This window comes from Rutidosis leptorrhynchoides, unplaced genomic scaffold (genome assembly GCF_046630445.1).
Source record: "Rutidosis leptorrhynchoides isolate AG116_Rl617_1_P2 unplaced genomic scaffold, CSIRO_AGI_Rlap_v1 contig204, whole genome shotgun sequence".
In the NCBI taxonomy this organism is placed as follows: Eukaryota; Viridiplantae; Streptophyta; class Magnoliopsida; order Asterales; family Asteraceae; genus Rutidosis; species Rutidosis leptorrhynchoides.
Window position 1 is genome coordinate 1 of NW_027266453.1, and position 13831 is coordinate 13831.

The 13831-nt window shown below is 27.8% G+C and overlaps 1 protein-coding gene across 1 annotated transcript; it reads left to right on the forward strand.

The window, feature by feature from the left end:
* The first annotated feature begins 11759 nt into the window (after positions 1 to 11759).
* On the forward strand, positions 11760 to 13569 carry LOC139881877 (1-aminocyclopropane-1-carboxylate synthase 7-like). Its single transcript, XM_071866275.1, has 3 exons — positions 11760 to 11933; positions 12121 to 12413; positions 12720 to 13569. The coding sequence occupies exons 1-3, from the start codon at positions 11760 to 11762 to the stop codon at positions 13567 to 13569; spliced, it is 1317 nt and encodes a 438-aa protein (XP_071722376.1).
* The last annotated feature ends 262 nt before the right edge of the window (positions 13570 to 13831 follow it).

Sequence of the window (13831 nt, forward strand, 5' to 3'; positions counted from 1 at the left end):
AAATGAATTAACCTATGAAATAATGATTACAAGAATGAAATTTATAATAAATTTTGTGTAGAAAAACCTACAGAGAAAAAAAAGACGTAGGAGAAGAAAATATTTTACTCACAATATTTTTTTTTTCAAATTAAATAATGAAAAAAGAAAAAATTAATGGATTTGATATTTGTGTAATTGTATTTTGGTGTAAGTTGGAAAGAGAATCAATTTGATTGGTCAAATTATAATAAAATATTAAAAAAATAAATTGGGGAATTGTTTCTATTTCTAAGGATGGAGTGAGAATTTTTTTTTTTTTTCATCTCATATCAAAATCCTTAAAATTTGCTCCACTGCAATTTTAATTTCGATTTTTATGATATGAATAAATCGGGATCTATAGAGGAGCTATGTATCGTACAGACGGACACTTGTGAACACAACAAGGTTACAATTCCATCTGTCAATAATACAGTCGAAGTCGAACCAATGAGAATATCCCCCTAAATCGTCACGACTAAATCAGCCCAACAAATAAGAATATTACAGATTTACAGCATATTTAGGGTATTGAGTATTGACTAGATAGTAATGTATATAATAGTCCTACTTATTTACATTCTGATTCTAAATAAATACTATAAATAAATTAATTTGATAAAAAAATTGCCTACAGCTTTCATTTCGTACATATAAAATATAGATTTTTATTATTAAAAAAAAAAGATCGAGTGTTACACGTAATTGCTCTTAGAGTCTGGGTGTCAAATATTTTTAGGTCTTTTACTTTCCTTAAGAAATGATAGTAATGTATTAGTAATCACTTTTTTTTAGGGTTGGTAATTAATTACAATTAACTTCTACTATATTACTCTTCATTTGCTTAAAAAAACCGACATTTAATTAAAGACGGAAGTAGTAATATATAAGGGACGGAAGTAGTAATATACAGAAAAGAGAGTAAATATTTAACAAGAAATGTTTTATGGAGATGGTGCCACAAATTAATCCTTAAGGCATTCTTTGAAAAATGAGCAAAATCCATGTACGCCAGCTGGGAAGTAAATGTTGCAGATCTCAGTATATATATTGATTCATGAATCTCCTATACATAAATACAAACTTCAGAAAAGAAAATACATACATACACAGCTTGTATTGAATATAGTACTAAAGCTATGTTCTTGAATTTAATGCGGACATCCTCCCTATGAATTTTCATTCATATCAGATAGGATATATAGGATGATAGATATTGAAACCAGAATTAATCGATTATTTTTTTATTTATTATTATTATTATTATTATTAAATATTCCTATTACAAACTACCAACTCAAGATCCGCTCTTCCATGAAGTCGAACTCATATTTTTTTGAAGGAAAAAATGTCTAATCAATTGTGCGACGATTTGGTTGAAAGAATTAATCGATTATACTTTCCAAGTTAAAAGCACACTCTCCAAGCATTATTTTGTTGAAATTGAAATATTTGTTGGTGAAAATGATCCATGCTTCATAATTAAATCGGGAGTTAATTATTTGATCAAATTCTATTTATTATTTGTAATATAAATTCCAGGGTCTTCTTGCTTGATATATACATTAGAATTTCATGATGCAAGAGAAACAAAATATACTATAATACTGTCAATGTCCGAGAATAGAATTGTTAACGTGTAAAAGTATCACTTATAAGATGTAATCATCTGGTTAGCTTGATAGCTACAACGGTCAACCAATAGCTGAAAGCCCAAACTTGGCTTGATTGGTTAATACTTTAATAATAGCATTCGTGATGACACAAGCAACGGCTAGTCTAACAAAGCCTAATGGTTTTAACAAGACTCGATTATGATAACTCAACAAAAAAGTTCTAGAAATTCATAAATGGAATATAATCCATCCATCATCCATGTATATTTATTAATGGAGAGCCAGCCACTTGGTTATTTATTTTAATCCACCAATGAAAGGAATTAGCATTTGTTGGACTGTTTTTTTTTTTTTTGACGAATAGTTGGACTTGTAATTGGTATTGTACAAGTTGTAACATTAATCATTTGTCAAGGCCCAACTTAAGGATACTCAATTGGATTGGGCTTAACGGGAGTTCGTGTTACTTGGATAGAAAGCTACCGATCAACCTTTCTACAAAAGTAGCAATACATAGTAACTTGGATAGAAAGCTACCGATCAACCCGATTACTCTGAACCCTGAAGAAACTCAAGCAAACACCAGTTACCATGTGAGCGAGGATTTGTTATTGTAGCTGTCGAAAAAGTTGATCAGCAATTCTTGTAGAGGACGAACACTACCCGAAGATAATAAATACATACCCCGCTCAATATCCCTTCCGAGTAGTGCTCATTTTCCCTTTAAGAAAAAAACTTATAAAAACTTGAAATACTAATTAAAAAAATATCTTATAATTAAGCTTTAAAATAACAACCGTTGTCGATGCCGGTATAAAGCAGGAGTAACTCGACTGTATAATAATGTCAATAATGATGAAGACTGAAAGAGATACTGAGCAGGTATTTACAGCTATGCTATTTGGAGGGCCCAAAGATACTATTAAAGGCTAAGTGGCCCAGATTTGACCAAATTGTGGATTTCTACAATAATGGGTCTCATTAAGTTGACCACATTTGATCTATAATGTGTTTTGTTGCAGCAATTTCGACTTGGGCTTTCAAGCCTTTTAGCCAGATTTACAAAACACATTACCTTAAGTCCCTGTCTTTTACGAAACATCTTATTTGACTCCTAATGTAACATAGAACTGGTCAAAGATCTAATTCCCAATTTCTGAAGCCTAACGGTAACTTTTAAATCCCTGATACGGAGTATATTTCCAATCTGCACAGATCGGAGGTAGAATCTCCATGAAGGTTCGAAACCATAATTACCAACAAAAATCTTTTCCGACATGAAAAATACAATTAATACACGTATAAATAACACAATATTTAGTATAATTAGAGTGTTCAAATGCGTCGGTCACTCATTTTAAGACCACTGATATGTTTTCTTCTGAAGTCATTGATTTTCGGATTGTTCATTGGCTCGATTCAATATTTTCCATTTAATTACTCTCTCAATTTCTCGATAAGATAATATGAAAAATATAATATATTTTGTTGATATAAAATGAAAATCATTATTTTTAAAATAAATATAAGATTTAAAAAAAAAAAAATATATTGAGAGATGGAAGAAATAATATTTATCAACTTTCTAAACAATTGATCTTCAAAAAAATCTTTCTAAAAAAATGTTATACGAAATAAGGTTAAGAATACTAAACATATTATATTATTTTATTATTATTATTATATAATATATATAAGCTACTTCTAATATTTGGAGGATTATGGAGACGGTGGATTTTTATTTTTATTTTTTTATAGGTGATTATGAGAAAATATCAATACTAATACTTAGTTAATTAATAACTTAGAACATTGTATGTGTACTTTGCTGGTCGTTGTAGAAGGTATTAATATGGAGAAGCTCCAGTGTGAAGACAACTTTTAACGTGTTTTCGTACAAAATATATAATTAAGCACACACCGCCTATTATCCTCTTAATTAAGGGATTAATTTATTCTAAATAGTTTTTTCAGTTTCAACTTTAATCTACAATTTCTTTTTAATATATAATATCCATTTATATGTTGCTATACGGTATTAATTTAAAAAAAGAAAAAGAAATGGTTATTCGATATTGGGAGTTTCATGGAAAGATGTAAATAAGGATATATGTGTACGTAAGGAATCAGCACAATTTATATGAATGAGTTAAGACACATATATATATACACACACACTTTAGGATGATCTATTTGTATAGTATAGTATAAGATTAATATTAATCTTAATTAATAAACCTACCTATGTCACGCACAATCCAGTCCAACCGGCAACCACTATCTCAAACGGTCAAACCCGATCCTTTCTTTACGTTTAAGAATTTAGTTTATTTTAAATCTAATATATGTATGGATTCTTACATATTTTTTCTTTTCATTTTTCTTTATTTCGTTAATTGATGTTAATTTTTTTTACTGTAACTAAATTATTATAATATCAGTAAAAAACTATTAAAACAGGATTTTCTAAATTGAGAGATTCTGAAACCTCTTCTAATTTTAGGGTGTCCAGTAAAAAATTTTGTTTTTTATTTTAAATTAATAATAATACAATTTTTTAAATAAATAATTTTTTTCATAAATATGTATTTTCGTATTTTTCCAAATAGTGCATTGCTTCATATAAAAACAAATAGGTGCATTGCTTTTGTTTTTTCATATATAAAGATTTAAAAAAAGGCATAATTTTTGTCCCGTCCGCTTAGAAATATAGTAATAATATTTTCTTTTTCCCTTTTTTTGCAATCATTTGCCTTTGAATCGTATGTATGCATGACGAACCCACAAGCAGAACCAAAATCTTGAGATGATCAGTAGTAAAATAATTACATTTTTATTTGAATTTTCAATATTTTGTTTTGAGTTTTTTTTGTGAAAATCTTTTCTTTCGATCTTTCTTTTAATTTCGTTGTTTCACAAACATTTTAATGTTATACTACGAAGGCCGAAGCATAATGAAAAAAAGAAATTACAGTCTTTTCATGACAATGCATCTAAAACAGTGAAATTTTCATTTCCTTTCTTTTTCACCAATTTCAAAGTGTTTGTGTCTTTTAATCGGTCATGTGTCAGTCTTTTTCTAAAATTTTAGTTATGTTTAAATTTATTTTAATTTCTTTTTATATTTTTATATTTGAATTTGATTGTTTTATTCTTTTACCTAATTTATCTCCCATTCATATCTTCCTCAATCCGCACTCTTAATTATTATGAAATTGATTGATATATAATTAAAAATAATTCAAATTCATTATTTACGTTGAATTTAAAAAATTAAAGTCATTTATTATAAAATAATAATTATTAGACCAATTCATAATGAAATTCGAGATAACACTCGAGTGATACTCTAGTATAAATATAAATTGGAGTATTTAATTATTTTTGATAAACGGATGTGATAAAAGTGTTGATGGACAAAGGGCCGAAAGTCATATTTTATCATCTACCGCCGGGGTGCGCATGAGCTTCGATTCGTGACCCACGAATCAGTCATCAAATCGAGCAAAGTTGAGATTAATTGGACAAAAAAGGCAATCACTTGGTGACGCCATACAACAATAAATTAATCAGTTGTCATCAAAAAACAAACACATATGGAGACACGCAATCTCATTAAAAAAATTATAACTTATTTTTATTTTTTTGATATAAAAATATTTATTATTCTATTTTAAGTAGAAAAACAATAAAATGACAAATAAATACTCCATTAAAACGAAATCCAAGCATCCGGTACCGATAGTATATCCCTCTCTCTACATAATTGACACAACAATATGTGATTTTGAGGATGAAGAAATATAACTATCAAAAAAAATAAATGGTTATTTTTTTTAGAATCATAAAAATTAATGGTTGAAATACTTTTATAAGTAATGATTATTTTATACTTTGATTTAGATTGTGAAAAAATAATAAAAGTTCTTCTTAAAATTGGAATGTGACTATTAATATTTACGGATAATATAAAATAGATTTGGAGTATCCATTATTTATAGCGTACGTAACCTATTGATTTTATTCTAAGTACTGATGAATGATCGATGATGAAATCATGATTTGCAAAATTATACACGCGTCAATTTAAGTAGTTAGGACTATTTATACAAAAATAAAAAGTATAATAATATTCATACTTGTGAAACTCAAATTTAGCCGGAAAAGCTAGCCCACGCAATGTGTAATATATTGATTATTGTAGTATTAAAATAGAGACTGATCGGAATTTTTACACAAAATTTATAATATATAAATAGACTTATTAAATAATTAAATGCAATACAAGTTTATTTATAGTATTTTTTTTCATTATAAATAAATTAAATATTCATAATTTATGCCGTAAATTTTTTATATCAAAAATATTTTAATTTCTAAAAAAAATATTTTACCTATATTTAATATTTTAACAAGTTAATTGTTAATAATAATATTTTAACCCCTAAAATTAGTCTTAATAGTCTTAATATATGATTTCTCCCTTCTTAGTTTCATAATTAATTTAATTCTTATTTTCACAAAATAATATATTATTAATTTTTTCGTTAAATTTTTCAGTTAATTGACCAAATTTTGATTGTTAACTTTGTAAAAATACTATTTCATTCTTTTAAATATATTTTTATTTGTTATTTTTCATATGAATAATAATAATTAAATAATTTAAATTAAATAATAATTAGAATATTATTTTAATGGTTAATTTTTTCAAATTATTATCATTAATATATATATGATTGTAGATTTATATTAAGAGTAAAATTTAAGTAGTGAATGAAGTTTAAGAAGTTATATTTTTTTATCAAATTATAATTTATGATAAATTACTTGATAATTTTATAATTCTAAATTTAAATATGTATCGAACAATATTTTCTAATATATATATTAATATTAAAATCATAATTAAAATTATATTAAAAGAGTAAATATTTTTTGAAAGTTAACAGTCAAAATTTGATTAACTAACTGAAAATTTTAACGGAAGAGGGTAATAATATATTATTTTATGAAAGTAGGAGGTTAAATTAATTATGGAATTAAGACGGGAGAAATCATATATTAAATCTAAATTAAGAGGGGTTAAAATATTTTATTCTAATAATAAATATTATAGAATTGTAAAACTTTATTCTAATAAGTTAGTTACATTTAAAGTGCATAATTTTGTATAAATAATAAGAATTTTTACGTGAATTGTATTTTTCATTTTTCATTTCCTTAGAATTACTGCTAACTATATTTTTTATTTAATTACAATAAATAATTTTAAAACTTATACTGTATATTATTTTTTAATTTTGCATAAAATGTATATGAATTTTTTTTTATTATATTATTATTCATAAATTTTTTAAATACTAGTCCATATTTCTTTTATAAAATTTATATTATTTTTATACTATTATCTTATTATTTTTGTATATTTTATAAAATGTTTCTAATATAAAATATAATAAATCATAATTTCGTTTTTCTTTTAAGTTTTATATAAATCCATTATATATATTTTTAAATATGTACTGAATATAATATTTTTTTATTTAATGTTATATATTTTTTATCCATATTTTTTATAAATCTAATCCTAACTATTGCTCTCCCTATACTATTTATAGATCCATCCCTGGAAATCATGCATCGTCAAAGATCAGCAATCGATCGAATTGATCAGATTGCCCATCGGGAATGGATCTATACTACCTAGTTCAAAATGGATCTATACTACCTAGTTCAGATCCAGTTCAGATGATCAGCCTAAGTTGGTTCAAACCTTTTTGTACTTCATTTTTTTTTCCAACCATAAGGTTTCGATCTGAAATGAAAGATCGTCAATTTCAATCGGACATGGAGTCGCTACAAAAGAAGTAGGATTAAAACGGCAGTTTTTTAAACATTAAACATGATTTTAATGGCCGTTTAATGACTTGAACGACAGTTTGTCAAATCGCAATAAACGTGAACGGCAAAACGCATTAATTAAACATCAGTTTTTTTAACCGCCATCCACTCTGCTGATTTATATAGTTACATAAAACTACAGTTATTAACGGCCGTAATTGTATAATTTAAAATAAAAATAATTAAGACCTATAGTAATGAACTTAACTCTTGTTTCCATTTACTGCGAGTGAAACTGATGTAATAAGAGCCAACTTCAACCTCAAACCAGTCTCTAGCTAGTCTAACTAATTAATTATCATACACGTCTTTCTTCATAATACATATATATATATATATGTCTTAATTAAGTTTGGGAATCTGAAATATAGTATTTCTCATATAACAATTTGTGATATACTATACATTTAGCCCATTGGAAACCAAAGTCGCGAGACAAAAGTAAACACATCTGTTTTAATTTACTATATATGTGTAGGCTTTGCACCCTACAAGAGAGTGACAGTGGCATAATACAAAACCTTAATTACTTACTCGAGAAATTAAAGCTAGTGAGCTGTAATCGAATTGGTATAATTAATCATATAGCTTAAGTACGTAATCTCCCTTCTACAAATTGGGTTATATAAGTTTTTTCTGACTTAGTCAAATTGGGTTATGTCGTTTTCATATGCATTAGACTTCATAAAGTGACCGAAAATCCTTACTTCTAGGGTCCTTCCCTAACCCTTGTGTAGCTAGTTGGATTCCACTTAAGAGTGCATTAACGCACTAATACATCAGCAATTAGCCGGGGCAGGCACCTAACACATTTGTTAATTAAGTTTCATTATGGTCTTATCTATATCCTACAAATTAATATTCATGTTCTTTATTTATATTTTCTTTTCTAAATACACAATATTTCTTTCGTCTCAAATTAAATCTAAATATTAGAAATTTCAATAAATTAAAAAAATAAAGATATTAGTATTAATTTGATCAAGATAACATTGATGCACGCACAAAGTAAAAATATGTTGAAACAGTTTATGATCAACATAATTTTGACCGAATTTTATAGGAATTCCGCTCATTGTTTTGTCTAGAAAGTACTTAAATGTGTTATACGTATATTGTAGATGAATGTGGTATAATTAATTGTAGAATTTGACAATAAAAGAAATTAAAAATTACGTATTGAAATAAATTATTTAATGTACATATAAAATATAAAATACGCATAATTTAGTTATGATAATGGATAAATAAGTGATAGAATATGAAGAACATATTTTTATTACCTTATACTTTTCAAATTTACATATATTTTGAAAAAAAATACGTTCATATTTACATTTAATTTACGATAAAAAATATATATATTTCAGTCTAGCCAAATAACATTTACATATACTAAGTTGTGTTTTTTTTGGTTTGTTTGTTTGTTTCTTTCTGCAAAAATTTACATATACTAAGTTTTTTTTCTTGATAATACCAACTATAATCTTGATTTGTCTATTTACAGATAAATTTATTTTCTCGTACATATATTTACACAATCTGTAACAATATTTATCCAATCAAACGGGTGAAGCTAGAAACAAACTTTTGGATGTTCGAATATTTTAACCCCACTACTATTCATTTAATTGGAGACAAATTATGTTTTTTTAACTTAAAAATATGTATTATCTGTACATAAGTTTTTTTTTCGCCACTTAATACATAAAAAAAAACATCACGTATCGAAGTATATCGTTGATAATGGACAGGGACGAAGCTACCTTAATCTGGTAGGCCAAGGCACTGCCTAACTTTTTGAAAAAGATGACCTATTAAAAAACGTCTAATAATTATATATGTCCATAACATGCCTTGTACCGATATGTTGGCTCAATGGTTAAGGTTTTGAACTAAACAAGGTATATACCTTTTACTTTCTCGTGTTCGAATCCTCGCTGACACAACTTTTTTTTTGTTATTGTACAGATCTCCTTCCTAGTTTTCCTTATGAGGCCAACTTTTTGTTATATGTATATCATACTATAAAAACACTCCAAACTAATAATCCTTTCGTATTATAATACATGGTGTTTTATATTTTAAAATTCATCCAAATATATATATGTAGTCAATGATCTTCACTAAATACAAAAAATTTTGGATGCATTAAAAATACAAAACATCATGCATTGTCATACGAAGTAGTATATATTTTACCTATTGTATTATATTATAATTGTAAGCATTAATTGTTTGAAAATAAGTAAAAAGTTTCTTCATAAAAATTGATAGCATAAATTTTACACATTTTTTCAAAAGTTAATGTCTTCTTGATTGCGATAACCTCTCCAGATTCTGGACAATACATTTCGATTCTTACCAATGATTTTCCAGTACTTGTTGTTTGTTGTCCTAACGACTCGCTTGCTATTCCTAAACTTTCTCAATTTATATAAGAAATATCAATATCGATTTTTTGTCTGAGTTGCTGCAAGTCCTGAAACACAATGCACAAAATTGTAAACTAAAAATTGTCATTATTAATATCTGACGTTTATCATTTTAGTATTAGAATTTATACCTGGTAGGTCCAAAGGTTCATGTTCGAGGATGTCAACCTCAGCAATTTCTTCATATATGTCGGATACGAAACCGAGAACCCTCATCTTCAACCCTTTATGTCGCTTTGTCAGGCTTAATTTGCCCTTTTCCGTTTCTTCCATGTCCAAATTTTGATTTTTCTCTTTCATAATTTGAGACGTTAGTAGAAAATTTTAAAATTTTGGAATGTCATTTTATGTGTTTATATAGTTTGAAAACTTATAAACTTTTTTTTTTTATGATTTTTATCAAAAACTAGATTATCTTCTGATTTTATAAAATTGTGATAAATTGTATTTTTAAATCAAAGTTCATTAATACTGAGAAAAAAAATAAAAATCTCTTTATTTTTTCTGAATTAAAGGGTATAAATTTATACTTTTTTTTAATGTACAAATTTATATTTTTTTATAACGTATAAATTTATACTTAATATAGACACAAGCATATACTTCATGTTGGCACTATCCAAAATATAATCCTAATTTCGTTCCTTATAATGGAATCATTTTTTTTATTACGCACGTAATCCAAATCTGAAAACGAGAAGTGTTTGATACTTTGTCTTGAACATCCAGGGCGAAAGAGTATGTCGAGATGATGCGAGAAATTATAAATTCTGTTGCATAGAAGTTAATTACGGAGACAAAAATCTTCTTTGAGCTTTTATTTTGTGATAACGAATCGGAATCTTATTCTTAATTAGGAAAGCAAATTAGTACTACTATATATCGTCGTCAATTGTTAGCTAACTATTCTTAGGTCTCTTCATAACTCGGAGTATAATTTTCTTATGTCATGCTTGATTCCTTACTAAATAAATCAAGGAATTTTATGTGGAGCTGTACTTTACTTTACAAAGGATTCGATTAATTAGTCGTAGGTTTGGGAATCGGAGACGTGGTAGAGTGAAACTTTTGTCAACTTGACACTATTTTTTTTAAGTCTCTTCGAGTATCTCACAGCCGACAATCTTGAATTTAATCTTTCGTTTTAATTGTTAACGTACGAAACGGTTGACTGGCCACAAAAATTAAGGATTGAATCCTGATCTACTAACGATGCGTTGAACCACCACGTCAATCTTAATGATAACTTGCGACTATTATAAACACGATTTATGCCAATATTTACAGAACTACCTAGGAGATCGAAGCAAGAGTCTAACATACTGTCAGAAAGCATAAACTTTATGGTACTTTTTTTCGAATTTGGTAATTCTGAATTATAAATAAATCGGTAATTTCCTTAGATTATACTGTATTATACTATTTTTTTTAAGTTATATGTATAATACTATTAGTTTTTTTTGATAATGTTATTTAATCTTGTGAATGTATTTCCTACTATAACTCCAGTCCTTGATTTTTTGCTTTAAACTATGCTGAACTTACTGAATCATGATCAATCATTGTCATTTACATTAATTTTCCTTTTAAAAGGTCAAGTTGAGGGACCACACACTATTTTTTTGTTTCCTTCTTTATTTTATCCTTCATGGCTCCTATATATACACACCATTGTCTTTGACAAAAGTTCTCATTCAGACTCATCATTAACAATAACAAATATATCTCTCTCTCTAGAAAGACACAAACAAGCTTATAGCTAATTCGATATAGAGTATATCATATGACTATAATTGAAATTGAGCAACCAACAGTGGTGCTATCAAAAACGGCACTTTCTTCAACTCACGGAGAAGACTCTCCTTATTTTGCTGGATGGAAAGCTTATGATGAGAATCCTTATGACCAAATCACTAACCCATCCGGAGTCATTCAGATGGGTTTAGCAGAAAATCAAGTAAGTAATTAACTTGAGACAAAAACTTGATTCATGTGTTAGCAGGAGCCTCTGCAACCGACCATCCTGCTAACGCAACCCTAACTTTAATTATATATATAGGAAATATGTTATGGTAATTAACATTTTTCTTTTTCTTTTTTAATACTAATAAGTAGTAGTAATATTTTATGTACGTGTTCTTTAGGTATCCTTCGATTTACTGGAGAAATACCTAGAAAACAATTCTGAATCATGTAGTACGTGGAGAAAAGGAGTTTCCGATTTTAGAGATAATGCTTTGTTTCAAGACTACCATGGACTTGAATCTTTCAGACAAGCAATGGCAAGTTTCATGGAACAAATTAGGGGAGGAAAAGTAAAGTTTGACCCTGATAGAATTGTCATTACAGCCGGTGCTACTGCTGCTAATGAACTCTTGACATTCATTTTAGCTAATCCCAATGATGCTTTGTTGATTCCTACTCCATATTACCCGGGGTAAGAATTTATAATATAGTAATTTTATTCATCCTTACACATTGAAGTATATATCTCAAATTCGATAATTTCATATGAAATATATTTGAAAATTTTGATTCGTCGTGTCAATAATATCATATTTGTCTAATTTAGGGATCGATCTATATGTCATGAGAGATACCTAAGTTGGTGTCATTTTAATGTGAAGCATAATTAAATACAATATAATTTAAAATGGATGCCCATAATTAAATCAAATTATTGATTGAATTTTTTTGAAGCTCAAGATTATTGATTGAATTTTGAACTTCTCTAATTACGCAGATTTGATAGAGATTTAAGGTGGAGGACTGGTGTACATATTGTGCCAATTCACTGTGACAGCTCAAACAATTTCCAAATCACACCTAAAGCAATGGAAGATGCATACAAAAATGCAGTCTCGATGAAAATGAGAGTGAGAGGTGTACTTATAACAAACCCATCGAACCCATTAGGCATCACAATCGAAAAGTCGGTCCTAGAAGAAATTCTCGATTTTGTCACACGTAAAAATATCCACCTTGTCTCAGACGAAATCTACTCGGGATCAGTTTTTATCTCGTCCGAATTCACGAGCATCGCCGATATTTTAGAAGAAAGGAACTACAAAGAATGTGAGAGGGTTCACATTGTTTATAGCCTCTCTAAGGATCTCGGCTTACCGGGTTTTCGAGTCGGAACGATATATTCATACAATGACAAAGTTGTGACAACCGCAAGAAGAATGTCTAGCTTCACATTAATCTCTTCTCAGACGCAGCATTTGTTAGCTTCGATGTTGTCCGATCGTAAATTTACCGAGATTTACATTAATTCGAATAGGGAGAGGCTAAGGAAGAGATATGATATGATAATTGAAGGGCTAAGAGAAGCGGGGATTAAATGTTTGAAAGGTAATGCAGGGCTATTTTGTTGGATGAATTTAAGTCCATTTTTGGAGAAACCTACAAGAGAAGGTGAATTAGCTTTATGGAATTCAATTGTGAATGAAGTTAGGCTGAATATCTCCCCAGGTTCTTCGTGCCACTGCTCAGAGCCAGGTTGGTTTAGAGTTTGCTTTGCGAATATGAGTGAACAAACTCTAGAAGTTGCTCTTAAGAGAATTCATAATTTCATGGCAGAAAGAAACTAAAGTGATTGTTATTAGTACTACTTAATTTTTGGGGTGAGAAATTCAGCAGCGCTAAATTTTATACATTTTATACATCTGAAATTCGGTAACGATTTCCCATTTTGATTCTTGAGATATTCATGAATTTGTTTGTCACAATCTCTATGCAAGAGAGTGAAGTGAAAATCGTTTTTCTTGCTTATTATGGGTATAATAAGCAAGGTCCGTAGTGAAATTAAATTCTATTTGTATAATTAATTTGTTTCAAGAAAACTAAATCATT

Excerpts from the sequence above, each read along its gene's own strand:
- LOC139881877 (XM_071866275.1), top strand. The coding sequence starts at position 11,760 with ATGACTATAATTGAAATTGAGCAACCAACAGTGGTGCTATCAAAAACG. Across the intron at positions 11,934-12,120 it reads TGGGTTTAGCAGAAAATCAA|GTATCCTTCGATTTACTGGA; the intron begins GTAAGTAATTAA and ends CGTGTTCTTTAG. Across the intron at positions 12,414-12,719 it reads CCTACTCCATATTACCCGGG|ATTTGATAGAGATTTAAGGT; the intron begins GTAAGAATTTAT and ends CTAATTACGCAG.